Source organism: Ranitomeya imitator, chromosome 2 (assembly GCF_032444005.1).
Source record: "Ranitomeya imitator isolate aRanImi1 chromosome 2, aRanImi1.pri, whole genome shotgun sequence".
Taxonomy (NCBI): Eukaryota; Metazoa; Chordata; class Amphibia; order Anura; family Dendrobatidae; genus Ranitomeya; species Ranitomeya imitator.
The window spans coordinates 239,223,607-239,251,586 of NC_091283.1; the positions used below are offsets into that span (position 1 = coordinate 239,223,607).

At 48.6% G+C, this 27,980-nt stretch overlaps 1 protein-coding gene across 3 annotated transcripts in view; it reads left to right on the forward strand.

Moving 5' to 3' along the window:
- The first annotated feature begins 221 nt into the window (after nucleotides 1–221).
- Nucleotides 222–27,980, forward strand: part of LOC138662842 (oocyte zinc finger protein XlCOF22-like) — a 35,636-nt gene continuing 7,877 nt past the window's right edge. Inside the window, exons 1-6 of one of the 3 annotated variants that reach the window (XM_069748819.1) lie at nucleotides 222–278; nucleotides 3,459–5,106; nucleotides 5,236–5,415; nucleotides 5,498–5,621; nucleotides 5,705–5,802; nucleotides 6,001–6,091. In XM_069748819.1, the coding sequence (XP_069604920.1) occupies nucleotides 5,029–5,106; nucleotides 5,236–5,415; nucleotides 5,498–5,621; nucleotides 5,705–5,802; nucleotides 6,001–6,091 (571 nt within the window). In that variant the 5' untranslated portion in view covers nucleotides 222–278; nucleotides 3,459–5,028. The remainder of the gene's footprint in view (nucleotides 279–3,458; nucleotides 5,107–5,235; nucleotides 5,416–5,497; nucleotides 5,622–5,704; nucleotides 5,803–6,000; nucleotides 6,092–27,980) is intronic. The other 2 variants (XM_069748818.1, XM_069748820.1) reach the window with 2 other exon arrangements.

Sequence of the window (27,980 nt, forward strand, 5' to 3'; positions counted from 1 at the left end):
TAACCGGTAATAATTCCCTCATGTGTGGGGTCTATTTGTCTCCAGAGAAATCACACGTTACATTCCACACATAACATTGTGTAGAAAAGGCGGCGCGAGGTAATTGTGCCAGTATTGAGGGCGAATAATGGCGGAAATGTCACTGACTGAGGAGAAGTCTCCATGTAGCGTCTTCACTACGGATCACGTGACCCCTGACTCCTCCCTCCTGTGACCTCATCACAGGTCCTGTGCGCACAGAGCAGCCATATATGTGGAGTTCGGCTCTGCAGGTGGAGGTATGTGGAGATTCCCCATTACTGAGCGCGGACATTAACCCCTTCTGCACTGAGACGCTTTTGGGGTTGTTGTTGCCACTTTATAAGAATCATAACGTTGTTGTTCTGTTTCCTGTAATAGATACATACGAGCCAACTATGGAGGACAGGAAGTGAGGGAGCGAATTGTTCTCCTAGTACAGGGCCCCTTTCTTGGCCCCACACAGTGTAATGCCCCCATTATGCCCTGTAAGCAGGTTCTGCCCCACACCCAGCTGCCTCGGGCACTTTACCATGAGCTGGTACCTCAGATTCTTCCCCGCACCCCTTTCCTTTGCTTGGCGCCAAATCTGTTTTGCCTTTTGGGCTCTGGCCTTTATAATATCAGTAACTGCGTTATCAAGGTCTCCTGACCAGGTGCACCCTCTAGACTCTTCCCTCCGGAAACCCTCCCTCTTCCCATTGATGTCACATGGTCCCGTCTGGACGGCAGATAGCAGTCTGTACAAATGCAGCACAGCCCTGAGGAGTCAATTTTATGACTCTCCTTTTTACACCCCTTATGTAATATACTAGATTGTAGCCCGATTCTATCGCATCGGGTATTCTAGAATATGCATGTCCCCGTAGTATATGGACAATGATGATTCCAGAATTCGCGGCAGACTGTGCCGTCGCTGATTGGTCGAGGCAACCTTTATGACATCATCGTCGCCATGGCAGCCATTAAGATATCTAAGTCGATACTGTGCCCGTCGCTGAATCAGAAACGTGGGATTTCTACGTCCTTTATGACATCATCGTCGCTGTGCCCGTCGCTGATTGGCCGAGGCCTGGCGGCCTCGACCAATCAGAGACGCGGGATTTCTACGTCGATACCGTGCCCGTCGCTGATTGGTCGAGGCCTGGCTGCCTCGATCAATCAGAGATGCGGGATTTCCAGGACAGACAGAAAGACAGACAGACAGAAAGACAGACAGACGGGAAAACCCTTAGACAATTATATATATATAGATATGATGGCGCTCACAGTATAATGTTTCCCCAGTACTGGCATCTCCCGTAAAAAAGTTATTTTCACACTACCGCCATACCCCCACACAGTATAATGTTCTCATAGTACCGCCATACCCCCACACAGTATAATGTTCTCATAGTACCGCCATACCCCCAGACAGTATAATGTTCTCATAGTACCGCCATACCCCCACACACAGTATAATGTTCTCATAGTACCGCCATAACCCCACACACAGTATAATGTTCTCATAGTACCGCCATACCCCCACACAGTATAATGTTCTCATAGTACCGCCATACCCCCACACACAGTATAATGTTCTCTTAGTACCGCTATACCCCCACACACAGTATAATGTTCTCTTAGTACCGCTATACCCCCACACACAGTATAATCTTCTCATAGTACCGCTATACCCCCACACACAGTATAATCTTCTCTTAGTACCGCCATACCCCCACACACAGTATAATCTTCTCATACTCATAGTACCGCCATACCCCCACACAGTATAATCTCATAGTACCGCCATACCCCCACACACAGTATAATGTTCTCATAGTACTGCCATACCCCCAAACACAGAAAAATGTTCTCACAGTACCGCCATACCCCCACACACAGTATAATATTCTCATAGTACCGCCATACCCCCCCACACAGTATAATGTTCTCACAGTACTGCTATACCCCCACACACAGAATAATGTTCTCACGGTACCGCCATACCTCCACACACAGTATAATATTCTCATAGTACCGCCATACCCCCACACACAGTATAATGTTCTCACAGTACCGCTTTACCCCCACACACAGTATAATATTCTCATAGTACCGACATACCCCCACACACAGTATAATGTTCCTACAGTACCGCCATACCCCCACACACAGTATAATGTTCTCATAGTACCGACATACCCCCACACACAGTATAATGTTCCTACAGTACCGTCATACCCCCACACACAGTATAATCTTCTCATAGTACCGCCATACCGCCACACACAGTATAAAGTTCCCACAATAGTGGCCTCCCACATACACACGATAATGTCCTCACAGTACTGCCATCCCCCCGCTTTCTAATGTTCCCATAGTACTGCCCCCTACATGCACAATATGGTACCATCCACCTCACTGACTACCTCCGACCACCGACAATTAATAAATACTCACTTATCCTCATTCTTGGTGCAGATTCTAATGAACCCAGGATCTATGAGATATTTACCATACGATAGTTGGATAGGCAGGAGTGTATCATCCATAACGGTAGCCCACTTGGTTGCTATGATGCCTAAGAATTGACAGGGCTCGGTGGGGTGTGGTAGTTATTACCCTCTCCTTCCCATCATCACAATTTCAGCGATATCCACTAAAGGGCAAGTGGGAACAGAGATGCTAAGTGTCAGAATTGGTGCATCTTAGAGATGTGCCTTTTCTGGAGCGGCTGAGAGCTGATGTTTTTAGACTGGAGGGGGTGCGGTATCCATGGCCCCTTCCTAGGCTATTAATATGAACCCACAACTGCCTGCATAGCCTTTGCTGGTTATTAAATATAAGGGGACCCTATGTCACTTTTTTTGGTGGGGGGGTCCCTCATTTTAATAGCCACTAAAGACTAAGTATACAGTTGTGAGCTGATATTACTAGCCAGGGAAGCTCCATGGGTATTACCCCCTTCCTAGGCTATAAACAAACTTCTGTGTGTGAATCAGACCTGAGATCAAACGTGATAGAAGATTACAGTGCGGGGAAGATGGGAAACCTTCATATAGACGGCCGGTGGTGATGGAGTCAGTGACCGACTCTGGCCAAATATGTCTCTAGAGCCGTAGTAGAAGATGAAGATGTCGTCCTCATCATGAAGTAGTTATTTCTCATGTCACGTGTAATGAATATCTTCTGCAGTATTGCTAATGCCGATTCCAGGGTCGATGAGAATTAGCGTTATGGAAGATGAGTCTATGAGAAACGTATTCAGCTGCCGACTCCGAGGAAGAAACTGCTTGTTGTCTGTGGCCTAAATATATAGGATTTATTAGTAGATGTAAAGAAGGAAACTAAATACTGCAAAATAATAAATCTCCTCATATGTTTCCCTTATTATCTCCAGTAATTGTATAATTACACAGGATTCTTATGATGTTACATCGGCTCATCTTCTCATTCAGGTCTCTACAATATCGGTGTAACAACTCTGCTGGCATCACGTCATGGCCTCACATCTCTCACACTATCTTACCCACTGCTCCAGGTCATGATATGGTTTCTGTTTCATGCCAGCTCCATGTTCTGTGTCTCTGCTCTCTGCATGCCTCATGGCTATGTGTATAGGGGGCCGGCACCTGAACTCTCTAGTTCTTATGGGAATAAGGTGCATCTGTCTAATCAGTTCCTGACCAATTATCAAGAGGCCTCCTGTATATAGTGCAGCTACACCCTGTGGTCTGGGCCTGTGCAATGTGTTAGCTCAGTTTGTTTCTTGCTTCTGAGTTTGCCAGGTCCTGCTCTGAGTTTCTCCCTCGCTGGAGGCTTTTCTCTGTGCTATTGCCTTGATCTTGTTGTCCGCCCTCCAGGAGGCAGTATATCCTGGTCCCTGTGTCTTTGTCCTTGTGTCTTGTTCCTTTGCCTTGTCTGTACTTAGTCTTATCTCTGTCTCCTTGTCTGTGGCTTCCTTCCCTGCTGTGTCTTTCCTTGTGTTCTCAGTCTGCTTACACTCCGCACTCTTGCGGCTCTGCCTGCTCTGTATCTTGGTAGCTTTACCGCTGCTCCGCACTCCTGCGGTTCTGCTCCATTCTACTCTGCTCCGCTCCCGTTGCTGCAGAAACTATCTTTCTGCAGTTCCTCTCTGCAATTCTTGCGGTTCCACTCTGCTTAGCTTCTGCAGTATCTCTTGCTGCAGCTTCTCTCCACATTCTTTGTGGCTCTGCTCAGCTTTTGTTGCTACGCTATCTCTTGCTGCTTTTCCACTCCTATCTGCAGTCTTGCACTCCTCTCCTGTGTGAACAGGTCCCTACCTGTTTCTTCATACCTCATTCCTTTCTGCTTGTTTCCTTTCCTGCACCTCCTGTGTGAACAGGTCCCTACCTGTTTCTCCATATTTCATATCTGCTCCTGCACCTCCAGTGTGAACAGGTCCCTACCTGTTCCTCCAAACTACATATCTGTACCTGCACCTCCAGTGTGAACAGGCCCCTACCTGTTCCTTCAAATACCACATCAACCAATCCTGTGTTCCTGCCAGTCCTGCGGTTCCTGCCTTCCAGTCCTGTGTTCTCTGCAGTGCCTCCCAATCCTGTGTTCCTGCCAGTCCTGCCGTTCCTGCACTGCCTTCCAGTCCTGTGTTCCTGCTGTCCTAGCCAGTCCTGTGTTCTCTGCCGTGTCTCTGCCAGCCTACTCGTCTGAGTTCCAGCCGTGCTCTTCTGCCAGTCCTGCCTAATGCCCGCACCAATCCTGGTGTTCCTGTCTCCCAAGTGGGATCAGCAACCACAGCCAGACACCACCCTGGAGTAGCACCTGGCAGCTGCCTGCTGCACAAGCCTGACCTCACCATCCGAGGCTCCAGTGAAAACCCAGGCAGCTGTCATAGTCACGCCCCTTCCAGGGTAGTCTGGTTTGTGGCACAGTGGGGCCACAAACCCCCCGAGCTCACGTCCACCAGTCAGGGCGTGAGCGTGACAATCGGATCCTCTCAGTGAAGATCTTCTACAAAAGAACATTTTCCTGATTTACCCATCAAAGATGGATATGGACAAAGACAAGATGGCGGAGAGGATATTACACCTCACCCTAGAGATCCTCTTCCGGCTTACTGGAGAGGTGAGAGGTTCTGATGATGTCACATTACATCATTCTTATCTATGGGAGTAACAGATGGACAGAACTGAAGAGGTGAGGACTCTGGAAATGTCTGTAGTGAGATTTATTAATGTGTCTCTCCATTACCAGGATTACACAGTGGTGAAGAAGACCTCTAGTGATCGCTGTCAGGACCCTGTGTCTGAGGGATGGGGAAGACCCCTGAGCCCAATAACGGGGCCTCCACCTCACCCCCTGATCCATGAGGACATCAATGACCAGAAGATCCTAGAACTCACCTACAAGATGATTGAGCTGCTGACTGGAGAGGTGACACTGCTGGGAATGCTGGGACATTATACAGTAACACTATGAAGGGATCGGGGGATGACGGTATCATTGTATGTGTCAGGTTGCTATAAGGTGTCAGGATGTCGCTGTCTATTTCTCCATGGAGGAGTGGGAGTATTTAGAAGGACACAGAGATCTGTACAAGAACGTCATAATGGAGGTTCCCCAGCCCCTCACATCTCCAGGTAATAGACAGGACTAAATACACACGGCCTATAATTATCTGTATGTAAAGAATGAATTCACTCCCTGTATGTGTTTCCTCCAGATCTATCCAGTAAGAGGACAACACCAGAGAGATGTCCCCATCCTCTTCTTCCACAGGACTGTAACCAAGAAGATCCCAATGCTCCTCAAGATCATCAGGTAGATGGAGAGAAGGTGTCAGGAGATCTCCCCTATGATGTGTAGACGCCGGTGAAGGTCTTGTGCTCAGTCTTGTTTTATCCACCAGTATTATATGTTTTATACTTGTGTAATGAGAACGGTGGAGATGGCAGGATTAGAGCTGATCATAGATGTGACTTCTCCATCTGTCGGTGACTTTTACAATATTTGTTTCAGGGTGAAGATCTGACCCATATTAATACTACAGAGACATATGTGAGGGGGGATGAGCGGTGTAAAGAGGAGATTCCCACATATGGCTTCCCAGGTGAGTAGCAACCACTAAATGCAGAGAAGTCACAGATTCTTCTCAGTCACCGGCTGTGGCTGCTTTATCGGTGGTGTAGTCCGGCCGTATTACCATGATCACCATTTTGCCTCTAGACCACAACATTCTCCTTCTATACACTGATCTGAGAGCCTTCCTGATCATCACTGCGCATGACAGGAAGCCTCTCGGGTCTTAGAGACCCGGATGTCGTCATGATGACATCAGTTCTCCATGGCAGCGATCAGGACCACGCGTTATGCCAGGGGGTCGAGAATCCAAAGGCAGAGGGACTGTCGTCCCATGTAGTGAGGGATCAGTAACCTGTCATAAGTCAATACAGATGAATATGTAATCAGAGCACCACATAAAGCCCCGCCCACAGCCCCGCCCTGAAACACGAGAATCTCATTAGCTGAAAACTACAAATTAAACATCAACCACAAGACGGATTTCATCACCAGGCATCAGTGTAATCAGTATGACGGCACCGACCTGACAGTGTCTGTAGTCTTAAAGCATAATCCTGCTGACAGGTTCCCTTTAAGACATCTCCGCTCTGCACTATTATACACAGTTCTCTTTAAATGTGTAATATTTCTTCTTGAAACTCATCTGACAGAAAATATTGGAGCTTCCGATAGTTTAGATTGTGAAGTCACCGAGCCCCGTGCTCTAATTACCCCAGAGAGGTTTCACCACTAGCTGCTCATTTATTACTGATGGAGACTGTTCAGTTTGAGCATTTCAGTAGATGTTATTGTCTATAGTCAGTTTCTGATTACAGTAGTGTCCAGAATCCTCTGATTTAACCTCTTCCAGTTTTGTGTTCTTAATCAGGCCCCATTTTTACAATCTGACGTGTGTCACTTTATGTGGTGATAACTTTGGAATTATTCACAGAGGATAATAGAAAACAAATGGATCTCACAAACTATTTTCCAACTTCTCACAATACCCTACATGTGATTGTACACTACTCTCTGGGCACATGGCAGTGTTCAGAAGGGAAGGAGCACCATTTAGCTGTTTGAATGCAGATCTAGCTGGAATAGTTTGCAGACACAATGTATTGGGAGCACTGTTCGTGGTCAACTGGCAGCTCAAAAGATCTCCACCATGAACATGCTTGGCACTATCTTCTCTGCTTTCCATATCGCAAAGATTGCCTTGCTCATCACCCTTTAAAATAAACTAAACTACATGTTGATAATCCTCAAAGCTTCAGGGAGAATGTCCTATGGACAGATGAGACAAGAATGGAACTTTTTGGCAAGGCACATCAGCTCTATGTTCACAGATGGAAAAATTAAGCATATCAAGAAAAGAACATCCCTACTGTGAAACATGGAGGAGGCTCTTTTATGTTCTGGGGCTGCTTTGCTGCATCTGGCACAGGGTGTCTAGAATCTGTGCAGGGTACAATGAAATCTCAAGACTATCAAGGGATGCTAGGGAGAAATGTGCTGCCTGATGTCAGAAAGCTTGGTCTCAGTCGCAGGTCATGGGTCTTGCAACAGGATAAGGACCCAAAACACCCAACTAAAAGCACCCAAGAATGGCTAAGAGGGAAACATTGGACTATTCTGAAGTGGCCTTCTGTGAGCCCTGACCTAAATCCTATTGAGCATCTTTAGAAAGAGCTGAAACATGCCATCTGGAAAAGGCAACCTCCAAACACGAGACAACTGGAGCAGTTTGCTCTTGAGGAGTGGCGAAAATATCAGTCGAGAGGTGCAGAAGTCTCATTGACAGTTACAGGAATCGTTTGATTGCAGTGATTGCCTCAAAAGGTTGTGCAGCTAAATATTAACCCTTTCGCTCCAGAGCCTTATTTTACCTTCGTGACCTGGCCAGTTTTTTCAATTCTGACCAGTGTCACTTTATGAGGTCATAACTCTAAAATACTTCAACAAATCCTGGTGATTCTGAGATTATTTTCTTGTGACATATTGTACTTTATGATACTGGTAAAATTTCTTTGATATAACTTGTGTTTATTTGTAAAAAAAAATGGAAATACAGTATGCCGAAAATTTTCAAAATTTTCATTTTTATGCCCTTAAATCAGAGAGTCATATCGCACAAAATAGTTAAAGGGAACCTGTCACCCCCAAAAATCGAAGGTTTGCTAAGCCCACCGGCAAGCGGGGGTTATCTCCAGCATTCTGTAATGCATTCTGTAATGCTGTAGATAAGCCTCCGATGTATCCTGAAAGATGAGAAAAAGAGGTTAGATTATACTCACCCAGGGGCGGTCCCGCTGCGGTCCGGTCCGATGGGCGTCGTGATCTGGTCCAGCGCCTCCCATCTTCTTACGATGATGTCCTCTTCTTGCCTTCAAGCTACGGCTCCGGCGCAGGCGTACTTTGTCTGCCCTGTTGAGGGCAGAGCAAAGTACTGCAGTGCGCAGCCGCCGGGAAACGTCAGAGAGGCCCGGTGACGCCCATCGGACCCGGAACGCACCGGAACGCCCCTGGGTGAGTATAATCTAACCTCTTTTTTTCATCTTTCAGGATACATCTGCGGGTTATCTACAGCATTACAGAATGCATTACAGAATGCCGTAGATAAGCCCTTGATGCCAGTGGGCTTAGCTCACCTTCGATTTTGGGGGTGACAGGTTGCCTTTAATAAATAACATTTCCCACATGTCTAATTTACATCGGCATAATTTTGGAAAAAAAAAATTTTTTGTTTGTTAGGAAGTTATAAGGGTTAAAATTGACCAGTGATTTCTCATTTTTACAACAAAATTGACACAACCATTTTATTAGGGACCACATCACATTTGAAGTGAGTTTGGGGGGTCAATATGACAGAAAATACCCCAAAAGTGATAGAATTCTAAAAACTGCACCCCTCAAGGTGCTCAAAACCACATTCAAGAAGCCTATTAACCCTTCAGGTGCTTCACAGGAATGAATGGAATGTGGAAGGAAAAAATAAATATTTACTTTTCTTTCACAAAAATTTTCCTTTAGAACTAATTTTGTTTTTACTTTCACAAGGGTAACCGGAGAAAATGGTCTATACATTTTGTTGTGCAATTTCTCCTGAATATGCCGATACCCCATATGTGAGGGAATACTACTGTTTGGATGCATGGTAGAGCTTGGAAAGGAAGCAGCGCCATATTGGAGAGCAGATTTTGATGGAATTGTTTGTGGGTGACATGTCACGTGGTCAGAGCCCCTGACCAGGGCTGCCACTAGAAATTTCGGGGCCCACGTACTGGCAAAATTTTCGGGGCCCCCTTGAAACTCCGCCCAGGCTCCACCCCAGCACCGCCTCCAGGCTCCACCCCACGAACTGTCCACAGTACCACCGCTCTCTCTTGGAAAATCTCCACTTCTCACCTATCACACATTGACAGTTCCCATCACCAGATCACACATATAGCTGGCAGCTTTTGTTTTGGCCAAAAGATTTTTTAAGCCGCCACCACAACAAGGTAGACACTTTTGGCCGGGCCCTACTCTACTGTAACCTACTAAATATTTGTTAAAATATGCAATACAATTTAGGTATATTTTTATTTATTTTTCAATTTTTAAAATGACCTATAATACTACATACAAGGAACAAATACCACAGCACTATGACCAGATGATATATTACCACCACAGTGATCGAATAATATAAAATACAAGGAACAAATACCGCTACACCATGACCAGACCACATATTACCACCAATGACTGAATAATAATAATAATAATAATAATCTTTATTTATATAGCGCCAACATATTCCGCAGCGCTTTACAGTTTAACAGTTTCAAACACAAAAGTCATAAGTAACAACGTTAACAATACAATAATTAAAGCAAAATAAGACGACCCTGCTCGTGAGAGCTTACAATCTACAATGAGGTGGGGGAGATACAAAGCACAGGTGTGTATTTACAATGATGTATTTACAATGATGGTCCAGCCATCTTCAGGGGGTGGGGAATAGATGGGGATAGTGAATGGGCTACACACACACAAACATAACTTTGATTAGTGAATGTGATAGGCCGTTCTGAACAAATGTGTTTTGAGCGAGCGCCTAAAACTATGCAAATTATGGATGGTCCTAATATCTTGGGGTAGAATACTACAATACTGATCAGTAATAAAAAAAAAAACCACAATACTATCACCATCAGTGCCATTATACACAGGAGATCTGTAATTAGTAAGCAGTGTCTGTGTACAGGTAATACAGTGATCACCGGTGACATTACACACAGGAGCTCTGTATATAATGTATAGGTAATACAGTGATCACTGGTGACATTGTACACAGTACCTCTGTATATAGTATACAGTGTATAGTGTCAGTGTATAGGTAACACTGACTCACCAGTGACGTCTCTAGGTGAAGTCCTTCATCTTTCATCCAGCACAGACCGCCATCACTTCATCCAGCCAGGACTCGTCTCTGCAGGAAATAAAACAGTTATCTCGAGTTCCGCTTGTAGAACACATTACTTAATTTTCCCAACTTCTACATTACACCACATGAAGAAGGCAACATAGTATCACTCTACACAGTAACAGGACCGCCCCCCCCATTTAAAACAGTATACTCAAAAAATAAAATAAATACATCACTGCAATAATAATATCCCTTAATTAGCCCCTATGGTAATATTCGCCATCCTAGCCCCCGTGTGTCTCATTCCAGGCTCCAGCCATATGTTCTCCCATCCTGCCCTCATGAGTATCCATTCTGCCCCATATGATCTCCCCATCCTGCCCCATCTGTCTCCATCGTATCCATCCTGCCCCATCTGTCTCCAATCTTGCCCCATCTGTCTCCATTCTGCCCCATCTGTTTCCAATCCTGCCCCATTTATGTCCAGCACTCTGCCCCATCTCTGTCCAGCACTCTGCCCCATCTCTGTCCAGCACTCTGCCCCATCTCTGTCCAGCACTCTGCCCCATCTCTGTCCAGCACTCTGCCCCATCTCTGTCCAGCACTCTGCCCCATCTCTGTCCAGCACTCTGCCCCATCTCTGTCCAGCACTCTGCCTCCCATGTGTCCAGCTTTCTGCCCCCCATGTGTCCAGCTTTCTGCCCCCCCCTGTGTCCAGCTTTCTGCCCCCCTGTGTCCAGCTTTCTGCCCCCCCCTCCTGTGTCCAGCTTTCTGCCCCCCCTGTGTCCAGCTTTCTGCCCCCCCTGTGTCCAGCTTTCTGCCCCCCCCGTGTCCAGCTTTCTGCCCCCTCTGTGTCCAGCTTTCTGCCCCCCCCTGTGTCCAGCTTTACTGCCCCCTCTGTGTCCAGCTTTACTGCCCCCTCTGTGTCCAGCCTTCTGTCCCCCCTGTGTCCAGCTTTACTGCCCCCCTGTGTCCAGCCTTCTGCCCCCCCTGTGTCCAGCTTTACTGCCCCCTCTGTGTCCAGCCTTCTGCCCCCCCTGTGTCCAGCTTTACTGCCCCCGTGTCCAGCGGCCTTCTGCCCCCCTGTGTCCAGCTTTACTGCCACCTCTGTGTCCAGCTTTACTGCCCCCTCTGTGTCCAGCCTTCTGCCCCCCTGTGTCCAGCTTTACTGCCCCCCTGTGTCCAGCCTTCTGCCCCCCCTGTGTACAGCTTTACTGCCCCCTGTGTCCAGCGGCCTTCTGCCCCCCCTGTGTCCAGCTTTACTGCCCCCTCTGTGTCCAGCTTTACTGCCCCCTCTGTGTCCAGCCTTCTGCCCCCCTGTGTCCAGCTTTACTGCCCCCTGTGTCCAGCTTTACTGCCCCCCTGTGTCCAGCGGCCTTCTGCCCCCTCTGTGTCCAGCTTTACTGCCCCCTCTGTGTCCAGCTTTACTGCCCCCCTGTGTCCAGCCTTCTGCCCCCTCTGTGTCCAGCCTTCTGCCCCCCCTGTGTCCAGCTTTACTGCCCCCCTGTGTCCAGCCTTCTGCCCCCCCCGTGTCCAGCTTTACTGTCCCCCTGTGTCCAGCGGCCTTCTGCCCCCTCTGTGTCCAGCTTTACTGCCCCCTCTGTGTCCAGCCTTCTGTCGAACCCTCCCCCCCCCCCCGGATCGCCGCTCTCAATAGAAAAAAAAAAAAGTTCTGCTTACCTGCCGCGCTCCTGATCTCTCCACGCAGCTGCACTGTGCACTCGCCGGCGACTGACAATGACGTCAGATGCCGGCGACCTGCACGCTGCGGCTGGCGGCTGTTAACTATTGACGTGCGGGCGCGGGCCCGCATGTCCATAGCGTACTGCTGTAGCGCCGGCTGCCGCTAAGGGCTCGGTTCAGCCTGCGGCTGCCGGTAGGGGCCCGGTGAGCAGGTAAGAGGGGGCCCGATGCGGGCCCCCTCTGCTCACCTGGCCCCATACGCCAGTCACGGCTGTAATGCCCTGATGGTGGCCCTGCCCCTGACATGGCTAAATAGTGGAAACCCCCAACAAGTGACCCCATTTTGCAAACTAGACCCCTTAGGGAACTTATCCAGATGTGTGGTGAGCACTTTGAAAACCCAAGTCCTTCACACAAGTTAATTAGGTAGAGTCGTGAAAATACAAAATCATATTTTTTCTACAAAAAATGATCTATTCACCCTCAATTTTTTTCCCAAAGGGTAACAGGAGAAATTGGACCCCAAAAGTTGTTGAGCAGTTTGTCCTGAGTATGCTGACATACCATATGTGGGGGTAAACCACTGTTTTGGTGCATGGCAGAGCTCGGAAGGGAAGGAGTGCCATATTGGAGAGCAGATTTTGCTGCAATTGTTTGTGGGTGACATGTCACATTGTCAGAGCCCCTGAGGTGCCAGAACAGTACAAGCCCCCAAAAGTGACTGCATTTTACACAATACATCCCTGAATGAATTCTTCTAGTGGTGCAGTGAGCATACTGACACCACAGCTGTTCCATAGAAAATTATACCATTGGACAGTGAAGAAAAAATAGTTACATTTTTACCACTAAAATGTTGTTTTAACCCCAGATTTTACATTGGAAAGTAGGTAGATAGGTAAATGGTCACTACACCCATAGATGAATTCGCAGAGGGGTGTCATTTCCCAAATGGGGTCACTTCAGGGGGGATTCTGCTGTTATGGCACTTTGGAGAGCCGCTAAGTGCCAGAACAACAGAATCCCCCTGAAGTGACCCCATTTTGGAAATAACTCCCCTCTGGTTATTCATCTATGGATATAGTGACCATTTTCACTATACGGATGATTTCCAGAAACACGTAGTGGAAGTTTTGGAGCAAACATGTCATTGTAGTGCCCAATATATTGTGCCCAGCTTGTGTCTCTGGAGACATCCCCTCACCTACCCCCGGAAATTGTTAAGCCAGCTCTACTCAGATGTGTCTGTCACTAAATAAACCAAATGCTTGAATGTCAAAACAGTTTAAAAACATGGTTCTGTGTGGAAGATTATAAATCAGTCATGGAGGCATAAGGCTGGCAATGATGATTATTGTGGGCAATAATAGCGGGTATCATGCCTCATTTCTCTCTTGGAACATACACGACATCTTCTCTGGGGGTTCTTTCTTGTTTCAGTTGCTGGAATGAGGGCAATAAAATGTCGCTCAGTGAGTCTTCAGGCATCTTCAGATTCTAATGGATTGGCGAGGACAACATTTTCAAAAACAAGATTTTCAATGAGATACCAAGAGGTTGCAGTCCAATAAGCTTTATTGCAAAATCTTCATTAAAAGCATGGACAACCGACAATAGAAAAATGGCATTAATAGCAGGGGTCCCTGACACCGGTTTATGTATTTCAGGGCCAAATATGCCCTTATTCATAACCTAGTGTTATACCAGTGAGTCAGGGCTTATATATAAAAAGCCCCATCACATGGTTCAGTTATTTCACACCCACAACATTAAAACTCTTTTCACCAGTACAAAAATACAAACTTAAACCCAACAATCTGCTGCTGTCATTATGTCACGGGGCTACCGCGACAGAGAGGTTCCAGAGAACCGCAGCGCTTTGGGCCTCGTTCACAAACAGCTCACCTGTATTCTGACCTGGCTGCTTTGTGCCAGCAGTGCAGAAGTTAACCTTGTTGCTGAGAGCTGGGTCTCTCAGCTGAAGTGGATTTTGTAATCTTATCCTCTATATAGACCCAGTCCTGACTTCAGCTATTGTCAGTGATCAGTTCTACTGCCTGGCTTGGAGGTTGAAGGAGCGTAGTGTTGGAGTTGGATGTTTATTTACAGAGATCGATGTTTGCTGTTTTAGTTGCATGTAAAACCTGTTTTTCCCTTCACCATGACAGCACTGCATGTGAGAGGTGGCATCCGCCCCCAGGAACAGGAAACCTGTAGCAGAGATAAAAGAGTGGGGCGGCCCTTCTCTCCTCGGTTTGGTTTCCTGTTCCTGCAGGTGGACGCCTGTTGCAGAGCTCCTACCTCCGGAGGGATCTCCCTCTGATGATTCCGGTCCGGAGGCCGAGGTCCGCGGGGGGGCCAGCCATACTCGGCGGCATCGCGTGCGGTGCTGTCCGGGTGAAGAGGCTGGCGTAGTCGTAGTCCCTTGCTGGACTCCCCGGCGACCGCTCTGTGCAGGAGGCTGGTCCGGGGTTTGGGGGCGTGTCCTTCACCGACGCTGGCGCCGAGGTGAAGGATGACGACTTCCGGTCGCAGGAAGGTGACGTCACACGCTGAGGGAGCCGGTGTGCTGGACACTTCTGGGCGGAAGTTGATCCAGAGGCGCGCACCCCGCTCCTGATTTAAAATACAGCAACCAAGGAGATCGCTGGTCCTTCACAGCAAGCAAACTGCCTGCTAAGATGACCGAGCCAGCGATGGATCCGGATACGCCATTGATGCCTGCGAGGATTTCCGAGGAGGCACAAGCCACTGCGGTATCCAGGGTCCTGGAGGGGTGAGTGCCTTTGTAAGGCAAAAAACCACATATACTGATACACTAATACACTACATGTTTTTTAGGGGAGGAAAGCCACATCCAAGCAAAAAAATAGGGTCTGTGCCCTATGCAAAGACTCACTCCCTAATTTATACAAGAAGAAAATCTGCCAGCCTTGTATTGACAAAACAGTTGCGGAAGAATCTTCTTCCCTATTACAGAATATCAAGTCAATAATACGAGAAGAAGTCAAATCGACAGTAAAGGAGCAGCTGAAACAACATACAGTAAAGGGAACCCCACCTCCCCCTCCCCCAACAAGTGAACAAGGGTCGGCCGTAGAATCGGGGGACGAACCAGGCATATTAACCCCCTCTGATGCCTCAGACCTAGACTCCTCGGAGTATGGCCACCCTTATTTCCAGTCAGAAGAGATTGGGAAATTACTCAAACTCGTTAGAGCAACTATGGGGGTAGAAACTCCTAAAGAGCCGCGGTCAATCCAGGACACAATGTTCAGTAACTTGGAGGGGAAGAAGCGTAAATTTTTTCCTTTCCATGAAAATATAGTAAATTTAATTTAAAGGGAGTGGAAAAAGCCCAACAAAAAATTTCCATCCCTCAGGCCTTGAAACGCTAGTACCCCATTGATGAGGAAATATGTGAAAAATGGGAAAAGGCTCCCAAACTAGACGCGGCCATCGCCAGGACCTCTAAAGGGGTAGCGTTACCATTTGAGGACATGGGAGCCTTAAAGGATCCCTTAGACAAGAAAGCAGATGCCTTTCTAAAATCAGCTTGGGAAGCGGCGACATGGTCATTTAAACCTGGCGTTGCTGCCACTTGCACGGCACGTGCTATGGTCAAGTGGTTAGAGGAGCTAAGTGACCAGGTCAAAAACAAATGCCCGAGAGAGAGACTATTAGAAGCTTTACCCTCTCTACAGGGCGCCACAAGATTCCTGGCAGACGCTTCAATTGATTCTGTCAGAGGTGCCGCACGTGCATGTGCTCTATCTAACTCAGGTCGTAGAGCATTATGGCTAAAAAATTGGACGGCTAACTTCCAATCGAAGGTCAAACTTTGTGGGTTGCCCTGTGAAGGTCAATATCTTTTTGGTAAGGCTCTGGACGAGATCCTTGAAAAGGCGTCAGACAAGAAGAAACGGTTTCCACCTCCTTCTTTTCCTAGGCGCCGTTGGGAAACCTCTCGTTTGTCCTTTCGTGGATCTGGATATAGAGGGACCCGCGGCCGATCAGATGACAGGTCTAGTCGTGGCAGACCCTGGAAAGATCGAAAAGAAAGGGGATTCCTTTTCAATAAGCCTCCCCCCAAATATGATCCAAAAAAATAAATGACGTCAAAATCCCAGTGGGCGGAAGACTCCGATGGTTTGTCCGCCACTGGGCAGAATTGCCGGCATCTCAATGGATAATCAACTTGTTGTCAGAAGGGTTAAAGCTCAAGTTCTCCAGCCTCCCACCAAATCGTGTAAAAATGACCCAAGTGTCGGGAAAAAATCAGGCCACACTAGAAAAAGTTCTCCTCCTCATACAAAAGGAAGTATTAATAAGAGTTCCTCATCAAGAGATAGGGAAAGGGTTCTACAGCACCCTGTTTCTAACACCAAAACCAGATGGCTCACAGAGAGTAATATTCAATCTGAAAGCGCTAAACCAGTATATTCAGATAGAAAGATTCAAAATGGAGACCCTGAAGACAGCGGTAAAAGTACTCGACCCAAACTGTTACATGGCAGTCATCGATCTTACAGATGCGTACTATCATGTACCAATCGCAGTCCAGCACCAACAGTACCTGAGGCTACTGGTAAATCTTGCGAACACCCCCACCCATCTACAATATCAATGTCTCCCCTTCGGGGTGGCCATAGCGCCCCGTGTGTTAGGAGTCGAGTTTCCTCTGCTGCACAGGAGGAATCTCGATCCGTGTCTGCTGCGGTCTCCCATTCTGCATCGGCCGCAGTGGGGTCTGCTCAGTGGAGGCGTCGCTCCCAGCGTCTTGCTGGGACTGATTCTGTGCAGAGGGTTACTACTGCCTTTTCTGGCTCTCCTGTTGTACCCTGCACTGATCTGCGGCGAGCAGGCTTCTCTGGGACTAAGTCCTTATTTTCACACACTGAGCATGCCCAGGGCAAGATCTCCCGTTGGAGATCAAGGGTCACATGCTCAGGTACTGCAGCACATTCCATTGGTCCTCCAGGAAGGTCCTGAAAGGGCAAAACTTCGGTAGCAGCTTCCTGTGCTGCAACTATATAAACTGCGCATGACCGCACGGCCATGCCCTAGTATTGTCTTGATAATATGTGTGTGTGTTGTGAGTGAAAGTCGCTCTTTAAAATACCCTCCCTATTGGATGACTGTTTGCGGAAGGTGTATGTTTGCTATCTAGCGCCCGACTTATCCAACAGCACGTTACACACATAACAGCGTCTAGTTGCTGTGACCGCCTGTACGGCGCCGTGCGCTTCCTCTGCGCTTTCCTTACCCAAGCCTGGGTGGTTAGTGGCGTCCATCAGTGCGGCACTGCATGCACTCTCGTGCCTTTATATACTATTTAATAGTTTCCTTACACACCCAGTTGCGGTGTTGTGCCAGCAAGTGGTCTAATCGGACTTCAATCCTGTGTTGGGGTTGTGTTCGCTGACGTCTTGCTCGCGCTCTATGTGCGGTACCGCGGTCCTGTGACTCAACAGGATCGCTTCCTTCACGCAGGGTGAAGTTAACCCGTGCATGTATACTTATAGTACCACCATATTGTCCGTCTTACTAGCAGCAGGGTTTTTACCTGCACGGTGGACCTCGGACTGCGAACGCACCTAGTTTCATATCATCTATACTTGGTGCGTTCCGCCAGTCCTTAACACCGTGTATTTACAAAAATCATCTCCGAAGTGGCGTCCTTCATCAGGAAAGAAGACATAATGCTGGTACCTTATTTGGATGATTTTTTGGTGATAGAAAACAACAAAGAAAATTGCGAGAAAACAGTTGCAAGAGTACTAGAGGTACTAACCAGGTTAGGATGGATTATAAATCTGAAAAAGTCAAGACTTGTCCCAACACAAACTCAAGAGTTCCTCGGGATCCTATTGGATTCGGTCAAACAGGAGTGTGTCCTCCCACAGAGGAAAATTCAAATTATTCAACAGAAAATACAACTGTTCCAGCTACAACAGACCATCTCACTACGGAATGCAATGTCGCTCTTAGGAACTCTAACAGCAACAATTCCAGCAACACGGTGGGCACAAAGCCATACACGGGAGTTACAATGGCAGATACTGTCCGAACAAATGAGGAATCCATACAATCTGAACCGAAAAATCTGTCTATCTCCAAAGGTTCAGAACTCACTAGAATGGTGGCTAAAAGTAAAAAATTTAAGCAACGCAGTGCCATGGTCAGTGCAGAACCCGGTAGTCCTTACTACCGATGCAAGTCCGTGGGGATGGGGAGCACATTTGGAGGATCAGGTCCTACAGGGACAATGGGAGGCCTCAATGATAGTAGCGTCCTCCAATCTAAAGGAATTGTCGGCAGTAAGACAAGCACATCTTCACATAGGAGAAGGGATTCGGGGGAGACATGTAGTGGTGTTGTCCGACAACAACACAACAATAGCCTATATCAATCATCAAGGGGGCACAAGATCCCCTTCCCTTATGGCGGAAGCCAAAGAGCTTTTCATATGGGCCGAGAACAATCTTCTGTCCTTAACCGGAACGTACTTAAAGGGATCAGAAAATCAAGTAGCCAACTTCTTAAGTCGTCACATATTGCATCAGGGAGAATGGTCCCTGAACTAGGGAATATTTGGGAAAATCTGTGCCTGTTGGGGCGTTCCAGAAATAGACTTATTTGCCACAAGAGAAAATCGAAAGGTGGCGAAGTTTTATTCTCTGAACCCGAGAGAACACCCGGAGGGAGTGGATGCGCTTCTATACAAATGGAACTTCCATCTAGCGTACGCATTTCCCCCGATACCATTAATCCCGACAGTCATCAAGAAAATTCAGGAAGTCAAGGCACGAGTTATCCTCATAGCTCCCTTTTGGCCCAAAAGGGCATGGTTCACAGGACTCAGACACATGTCTATCTCGGACCCGTGGATCCTCCCGGATGCTTCGGACCTCCTACACCAGGGACCAGTTCAACATCCCCAAGTACACGGGCTACACCTCACCACCTGGAACTTGAGAGGGGGCTTCTGTTAGCAAAGGGATTCTCAAACCCTTTAGTGACCACTTTGCTCTCTAGCAGAAAGAAGGTCACTTCAGAAAAATATCATCAAATTTGGCAGAAATTTCTGGAATTCTCAGGGCGTCCATTGTCCGAGACAAGCCAAAAAGTCCCGGTAAGAGAAATTCTAGAATTTCTCCAAAAAGGGTTAGAGAGGGGGGCTATCTACTAGCACCTTAAAGGTGCAAGTCTCTGCCCTGGGTGCTCTGTTTGATCAAAAACTTGCCGACCACCCTTGGGTCTATAGGTTCATCCGAGCCTCCTTTACATCTAGACCCTCAAAATTATTACCTAAGGTGGCTCCCTGGGATCTAAATTTAGTTTTAAATGCTCTAACCGTGTCCCCCTTTGAGCCTCTTGATTCGATTTCAATAAAGTCCTTAACCCTTAAATGGTCCTCCTGGTTGCCCTAACTTCAGCCTGTCGTACGTGCGAGCTGCAAGCTATGTCGGTAAATCCCCCTTACACTACCTTCCATGATGACAAAGTGGTTATCAAAACCGACCCGGCCTTCCTTCCAAAGGTCAACTCAAAATTTCATAGGGACCAGGAAATTATTCTACCCTCATTCTGTCCTCAACCAAATTCCCAGGGAGGACAAACCTTCCATTGTCTCGATGTCAGACATTGCCTGCTTCAATACATAGAAGCCACAAAATCTTAGCGTCAGTCATCAGCCCTTTTTGTCGCCTTCCAGGGGACAAACAGGGGAAAAAAGGCCTCAAAGGCAACTATTGCACGGTGGTTACGTTCGGCTATCTCACTTTCATATTCCTCTTCTGGTCAAGTTCCCCCACTGGGTGTTACGGCCCACTCCACGCGCGCTATTGCCACATCCTGGGCGGAAAGGGCGAACGCCTCGGTGGAACATATTTGTAAAGCGGCAGTATGGTCTTCACCCTCTACCTTTTTCCGACATTATAGACTAGACTTAGGTCTATCAGACTTGTCTTTTGGGAAAAAAGTATTATCTGCTGTTGTCCCACCCTAGGAGTCTTCTATTTCTTCATCTCACATGCAGTGCTGTCATGGTGAAGTGAAAAAATGATAATTACTTACGGGTAATTTGATTTTCCAGAATCATGACAGCACCGCGCTAATTCCCGCCCTATCTTGGTGATGGTTGTGTGATTCACAAAAAAAAAAAAAAAAGGGGATATATATAAGTAGATGTTTATATGTAGACAAAGAAATATATGTATATATAAAAACTAATAAAGAGCTATACAATGTAAATATAATACATGAGTGTATACTAACAAAGCGGTCATCTTCCATACTCTGAAACAAACTGAGGAGAGAAGGGCCGCCCCACTCTTTTATCTCTGCTACAGGTTTCCTGTTCCTGGGGGCGGATGCCATCTCTCACATGCGGTGCTGTCATGGTTCTGGAAAATCAAATTACCCGTAAGTAATTATCATTTTTCCTTCCTAGTTTATTCCTTCTCTTCCCTTCTCTGTGTTTCCTCTGTGGTTGTGTGAGCATTTGGTGAGTTTGAGACTTTTAGTTACCTTGTCTGTATACCCTGTTAGTTGTTGTATTTATACACTGGTGCAGTCCACCTCCTTTGGGGGAGAGGAGGCCCCTTATAGGGCCTGCACAGGAGACAGGGATACATTGGCGGCTCGGGCCTCCTAACCATCATAGGTACCCCGAGATAAGGGAAAGCCTGGGCCCCATTATAGTGGCAGGGACAGGAGTGGGTCCCAGTACGCCGTCCTGCCCCTTTATCGTCGCTTACGGTGTGACACATTATACACAGTCAAGAGTTCAGTGAACAATATTAATAACACAATATTCTACCTGCGCTTATTTACACTGGTGGGACGGGCGGTCTCCATCATCAGGATCCAATGGGTTTCTCGGCTAAGAAGTTTTTGTCACCAAGCTCCGCCCCTTCTGGGCTTGCTGACACTTCACATTCTGAAAAACTGGAAACCGCTCAGATCACCGCCGTGCACCTGATAAAATGTTTGGATACATTAGAGGGATGAGGTCTCTGGTCACTGATCCCTGAGGGGCTCACTGAGGCTGCCAGAGGTCTCGTGTTGTGCAGCCGATGTAGGAGAGATCACAGGAAACCATGGATGTGACACATGTACTACTGCAAGTCATAAAGTCACCAATAACCATTGTTTCAGGCCTCACTTAATAAATTGCTTGGTATTTCCTGCATATTTACATGCTTCACATTTGCCCCCACAGCTGAAGAAACGTTTAGTAGACAACCAGGACGTTCTACTAGGACCATCCATTACCAGACTAGGAAGGTGGGAGCTCTCCTTAATAAACCCCCTCCTGAAGAATACTCTCCAGAGCAGGATCGCTTCTGAGCATTGGCACTGACGTTTCCGAGATTCCCAAATGTATGAGTTATCTGAACGATAATAACTATAACCATTTTTACCCACACCCATAATAAAACTAGCATCAGTTTTTCTGGATCTATTGATCTCTGAGTGACAGGAACAGGCTCAGATTGGACCGCAGGGGAATCCCCCGGTGGACCCCTGTGCAGATCTGGACCACCAGCCCCAATGTATGGACAGTGCTTGGAATAATTCAGTTGATTCACTCTACAGAAAAAAAGCAGCACCTCATCATTTATTAACCCAACTGCCCAGTTTATTATTAAATAGAGATATAGGTACATTTAGGAACAAGGGTAGTGTAATATTTGAATATTTGTAAGCAGGTGAAAAGTGGGCCCCCCAAAATCAATGTTACTGGTGGGCCCTCGGCACTCCAGTCTGACGCTGGACAGGAATAAGGTAAAAACTACCTACTTCTTTCCGCAAGGAAACTATGGGCAACACCAATCTGAGAGCTGATTCCTGTCACCCCAGACATGTGAGGGTTAATATCCCTAGGAGAGAATTATATAGATCTAAAAGAATCCGCAGCGACCATGAATCCTACATGAAAAAGAGAGTAGACATCTGTGCACGCTGGAGGGAAAGAGGTCATCAGAATTGGGCTTTGGAAAAAATCCCCAGAACTGACCTGGTAAAATTCCATAAAAAAGATCAAAAACCCACATTTGTCACCACCTATAGCAGAGAGGACACCCAGATAAAGATGATTCTCACTAAACACTCGCCAATGCTCAGAAGCGATCCTGCTCTGGAGAGTATTCTTCAGGAGGGGGTTTATTAAGGAGAGCTCCCACCTTCCTAGTCTGGTGATGGATGGTCCTGGTAGAACGTCCAGAGGGGGGGCTGTATGGGGCGCAGCTGAAAGGAAGCCCCCACATGACTGCGTTGCCATGGGGAGCAGTGCAGTAGGTTTTTGAAATAAAAGAAAGGGGTCCCGGGATTGGTAGAGTAGGATTGGGGGGCGGAGATTTTATGCAAAGGGGAGGTGGGGGCTTGGGAAAATGCGGGAAAAGGGGATCAGTTACTATTAGACGGGTGAAGTGAGTGGACCTGCTGCCACAGCTACTCACCATGTCTACCGTGGACAGCTTGGTCGCTCAGCTTCGCAGGGAGGCTAGATCCAGGAGGGCCGGATGGCTGGAGGAGCAGCTCACCGGGCTGCTCGGCGATGGTGGGAGCCAGGACAGCGGGAGCCGGGGCAGCAGGACCAGGCAGACGAGGCCGCCCGAGAGGCTGTCCCCCAACATAACACCGCGCGGCAGGCGCAGGCCGCGGAGCCCATCCCGGGACCCTGCGGGGGCTGGGGGACGCGGCGGATCCACCTTGCCCGCCCCCCCCCTCCGGCAGGAATCCATCAGGCGGCCCTGCCGGCGCGAGGCGGCGTGGTGCTGGGAGAGCGGTGCAGGCACGGCAGGACGCCGGCGCTGCACAGGATGTCAGGGCCGCACTTCCGGTGCGGCCTAGCAGAGGGCGCGGGGGCGCCGCAGCACTGGAACCTGCAGCTTCTACCCGCCGGGGAGCATCTCCTGCGGTGGCGGCAGCACAAGCGACGGGGCGAGGGAGGAGCCCAGCAGCGGCGGCATCATACACGAGGCAGGAGCCGGGGAAGACTGCGGCGGGTGCACCTGGATCCCATCCGTCCGGTGCACCTGGCTCGGGGACCGGACGGCAGAGCAGGATGTCGGGCAGGCCAGTGGCCGTATCGCGGCAGGGAGCGGGTCGCGGTGTCCAGAGGAGACAGTCCGGCTGCAGGAAACAGAGGACCCACGGAGGCTGATAGATCCAGATCCAGCAGGAGGTCGAGGGACCGGTCGCCTTCACCAGTCTCGGTCCCCCCTGGTGACGTGGAGGCCAGGGGCGCGGGCCTGGGGCAGATGAGTGGCAGCGACGATTCCGGGAACGAACATCGCGACGAAAGGGACCAGCAGGATTCAGGAAGCACGGCTGGTGGGGACACAGCACCTGCACAGCCCCGTGAGTATATGTCCAGTCTTTTTCCAGTGCCGGGTGTTTCGGGTTTAGTTGAGCGAGGTGGGGGCAGTAGTGAGGTTCCGGGTGTTAGAGAGCTTTTGGCGGGTATGTCGCAGATTTGCGTAGATTGGATGGTGGCGGGGGTAATGCGGTTGCTGATAGTGTGGGATCGTCGCCCGCTGGGGCTTGGGTGTCAGTTGCTGGTGGTGGAGCAGGGGGTTCCAGTGAGATTGCGAGCTCTGGTAGCGGGCCGCCTTCTTCTGCGGCTGGGGTGTCGGTGTCAGTGCAAACGGAAACAGGGAAAGGTGATACCGTTAAGTTAGATGATAGGGCAAAAGGCGAGGTCTATGTGTGTTTTGAGGGCCCGCTGGGGGCCCATTTGAAGAAGGAGGTGAAGGAAAAGATTTGGAAAGACGAATACGTAGAGATTTTCTCTCTCCTTCCTTTAGAAAAATTTAATTTGGATAAAGGAAAGAAAGACGACAGCAAAAAGGAGGAGGAAGAAAAGAGGCGTTGGCGCCTTATTCCTCAGACGTTCGTTAACTGGCAGCAGGCCTTTGCCATTCTAGCGAGTGTTATAGGGGAGAAATTCCCCGAGAATTGCTCAGGCCTGTTTTGTTATTTGGATGCTATTGGAGAAGCACATCGTACCTACGGGGGCTGCGATACGATGAACAGTTCAGGCAGCGAAAAGCGGTGAGGCCCGAGATAAGGTGGGATCAAAAGGACATTGGATTGTGGTTGAAGGTGATGGCTCCGGTGCGATATGGGCAGTCCTTTCAAGGGGGTGGGAGGGTAGCAGTCAGCAGTCAGGACAAGGCGGAGGACATGGGTCACAGGGGGCAAAGGAAAAAACGGGGACATGCTGGCAGTTTAACGAGGGCCAGTGTAAGTATGGCGCCACCTGTAAATGTAAACACGTGTGCTCCCACTGTAACAGGGCCTCTCACGGGGCCGCTAAGTGTTTCAAGAAATCACGGGGTAAGCCATCAGCGGGTGGCGGTCAAGGGGGTGACTCCGGTGAGGCTTCAAAAGATGGCCCCCTATCTAAATAGATACCCGGATGGTCAAAAGGCGGAGGTTATTAGGGATGGTTTTCTTGAAGGGTTTAAGATCCCTCACCCGACGCATGTTGTCCCTTTTTCTACAAAAAACTTGAGATCGGCTAGGTTGCATTCGGAGGTTGTTTCGGCTAAGTTGGCAAAAGAAGTTGAATTGGGAAGAATGGCGGGGCCTTTTAGTTCGTTGCCCATGGCTGACGTAATTGTTTCCCCACTTGGGGTGGTGCCCAAGAAGGAGCCGAACAAGTTCCGGCTAATTCAGCACCTGTCATATCTCAAAGGATCCTCAGTTAATGATGGGATTGCGGAGGAGTTGTGCTCCGCTGTTTACATCTCGTTTGATGCGGCTGTTCAGTGGGTGCGAAAGTACGGGCCTGGGGCCTTGTTGGCAAAAACGGACATTGAGTCGGCCTTTAGGCTTTTGCCGGTGCACCCGCAGAGCATTCCTCTGTTAGGTTGTTGGTGGGAGGGTGGTTTTTACTTGGATAGGTGTTTGCCTATGGGATGTTCGATTTCTTGTGCATTGTTTGAGACTTTCAGTACCTTTTTGGAATGGGTAGTGAGAGACGTTTCGGCTGTTCCTTCGGTCATTCACTACTTGGATGACTTTTTGTTTGTTGGTCCACCGGATTCTGCGGTGTGTGGTCATCTACTTGCTACCATGGAATGGGTGGCCGGACAGTTTGGTGTTCCTTTGGCACAGGATAAAACGGAGGGCCCCTGCAAGGTCTTGAGTTTTTTAGGGATTCTCATTGATTCTGAAAAAATGGAGTGTAGGTTGCCGGATGATAAGTTGATGTTGCTTAAGCAAGAGGTGAGTAGGATCGGAAAATTATGGAAGGCATCTTTGAAGGAGTTGCAGTCGTTGCTGGGCCACCTGAATTTTGCTTGCCATATTATGCCAATGGGCAGGATATTTTGACGCAGATTGTCCAGGGCGACGGCTGGAGTCCGGTCGGCTCATCATTTTATCCGTTTGGGTAGAGAACATAAGGACGACCTTCTTGTTTGGGAACGTTTTTTGGAAGGCTATAACGGCAGGTCGCTTATTCAGCGGGAGGATCTGAATGCTTTTGACTGCGAGATCTACACAGACGCAGTGGGTGGAGTTGGTTATGGGGCCTACTGTGGAGGAAAATGGAGTGTGGGGGTGTGGCCTGAGGATTGGCGAAAGAAGGGGCTTACCAAGAATTTGGCATTGTTAGAGCTGTTCCCTATTGTGGTGTTGGTGTTTATTTGGGGCGACAATTTTCAGGACCGGCGAGTACGTTTTCATTGTGATAACTCAAGCGTGGTGTCCGTGATTAACAGCCTATCTTCTTCCTCCCCCCCAGTAATCAGGCTGGTCAGGGAATTGGTGTTGAGATGCTTGGAGTTGAATGCATGGATTTCGGCGGTGCACATGCCTGGAGTTCAAAACAATATAGCTGACGCTTTGTCTCGTTTGCAGTGGGACCGATTCCGGGAATTGGCTCCAGATTCGGAGGCGGCAGGAGCAGCATGTCCTTTGCATCTGTGGCAGGTGGTTACGGAAGGGGAGGCCGATTGATCCAAGCTTCAGTGTCAAACAGGACATGGTCAGATTATGCGGCGTCATGGGCCATGTGGGAAAGTTGGTTGTCCCAATGCGGCTCGGCTGAGTCAGATAGCGATAGGACAATGGCGTTATTGGCACTGATAGGTAAGGTGGTGTAGTGGGGTTGGTCCGTGTCTAGGCTAAACAAGTTTATAGCAGGTTTGGCTTTCGGTTTTCAGCTGCAAGGATTGAGGGACGTTACAAAGGACTTTGTGATACGGCAGGAGTTGAAGGGTTTTCGCAAGGGTAATTCGACTTTTGATAAGCGTAGGCCCATTTCTTTTGGGATGTTGCAGCGGTTAGGTGAGGCCTTGGGTGTCATTTGTTCATCTCAGTTCGAGGTTGTACTGTTTCGGTTGGCCTTTTCTTTAGCATTTTTTGGTACTTTGCGTCTGGGAGAATTGGTTTCCCCGAGCAAGGACAGGTCGGGTGGTCTTTTGGCGGAAGATGTGGTTTTTTGGGATGGGAGAATTGCTTTTTGGATAAGGCGTTCAAAGACGGATCAGCTAGGGAGGGGAAAGAAGGTAGTGTTAGGAAGGGTGGTTGGTAGCGGGATGTGTCCGCAACACTGTTTGGAAGCATATTGGAATATGTCCTCGGTCAGGTCAGGCCCTTTGTTGCAACACCAAGAAGGGGATTTCCTGTCACGTTTCCAGTTTGCAGCCATTTTGAAGAAAGGCTTGGGTTTACTGGGCGTTAACCCGGAAAATTTCAGTTCGCACTCTTTTAGGATTGGGGCTGCGTCCGAGGCCGATGGTTTGGGCCTGGGGCCGGATGTGATCAAGAAAATAGGCAGATGGAGTTCTAATCGTTACCTGTCTTATGTGCGGCATTAAGTCTGCAAGGCTGGGGGGACGAGTGTTTTTGCGTATTGTTAATTGTGGTTATGTTTTCCAGGTCGTACCCCCTTCTTGGCGTGGATTGTTGGACACTCTTTTGTTTACTGGGGTGCCCTCCGGGCTGATGCTCGGGCGAATGGTAGGCAACTGGGTTTCGGTCGGGAGGCAGTGATCATCCGTTGGATGGGTCTTCGTGGTATGTTGTGGCGTAGCTTCTTGCCGGAATTCTCCCGCGCCGCCCGTTTGGATCGCCCCCCGGACATCTTGGTGGTTCACCTGGGAGGTAACGATTTAGGGGCAAAACCAGTGAGGGAACTGATTCGGGATATCCGTTTCGACTTGTTAAGACTGTGGGTATCTTTTCCCGGTATACTGACGGTGTGGTCGGACATTGTGCCACGGAGGACGTGGCGGGAGGCCCGTTCCCATAAAGGGATTAACAGAGCCAGGGTGAAATTGAATAGGATGGTGGCGAGTTTTGTGTCCCGGAACGGGGGTATTGCCGTGAGACATTTTGAGCTAGAGGCCGGGGTCGGTAATTTCTGGAGGGATGATGGAGTGCATCTTAACGAGATCGGTATGGACTTATGGGCGCTCGGTCTACAGGAAGGAGTAGAAAGAGCTTTGGCGATGGTGGGGCACTCACGAGCCTGAGGTGGTCAGGGCTGTTCGTGTGTGGCGGGGGGTGGGGTTCTTGGAGTTGGTGATGATGCTTATAGGGTTGATCTGGCTTTTGTTACAGGCTCTGGACGGGGTGTTTTACCTCGGGAGCTTTGTGGTTGGTTTGCCCGAAATGGGTTACATGGTGCCCTCGAGCTGGTGGTTAGGCTGAGGGTAAATATGTGTTTTTGGTTAAAGTTTTGGGTAGGCTCTCTGCCTATTATGAGCCAGATTTTTTAGCTCCAAGAGCCCCCCCCCCTCGAGGTTTTTTACATTTACAATGTTTACATGTTGTTATTTATGTATTTGTTTGTAAATAAAAATTGCCGCTGTGGCCA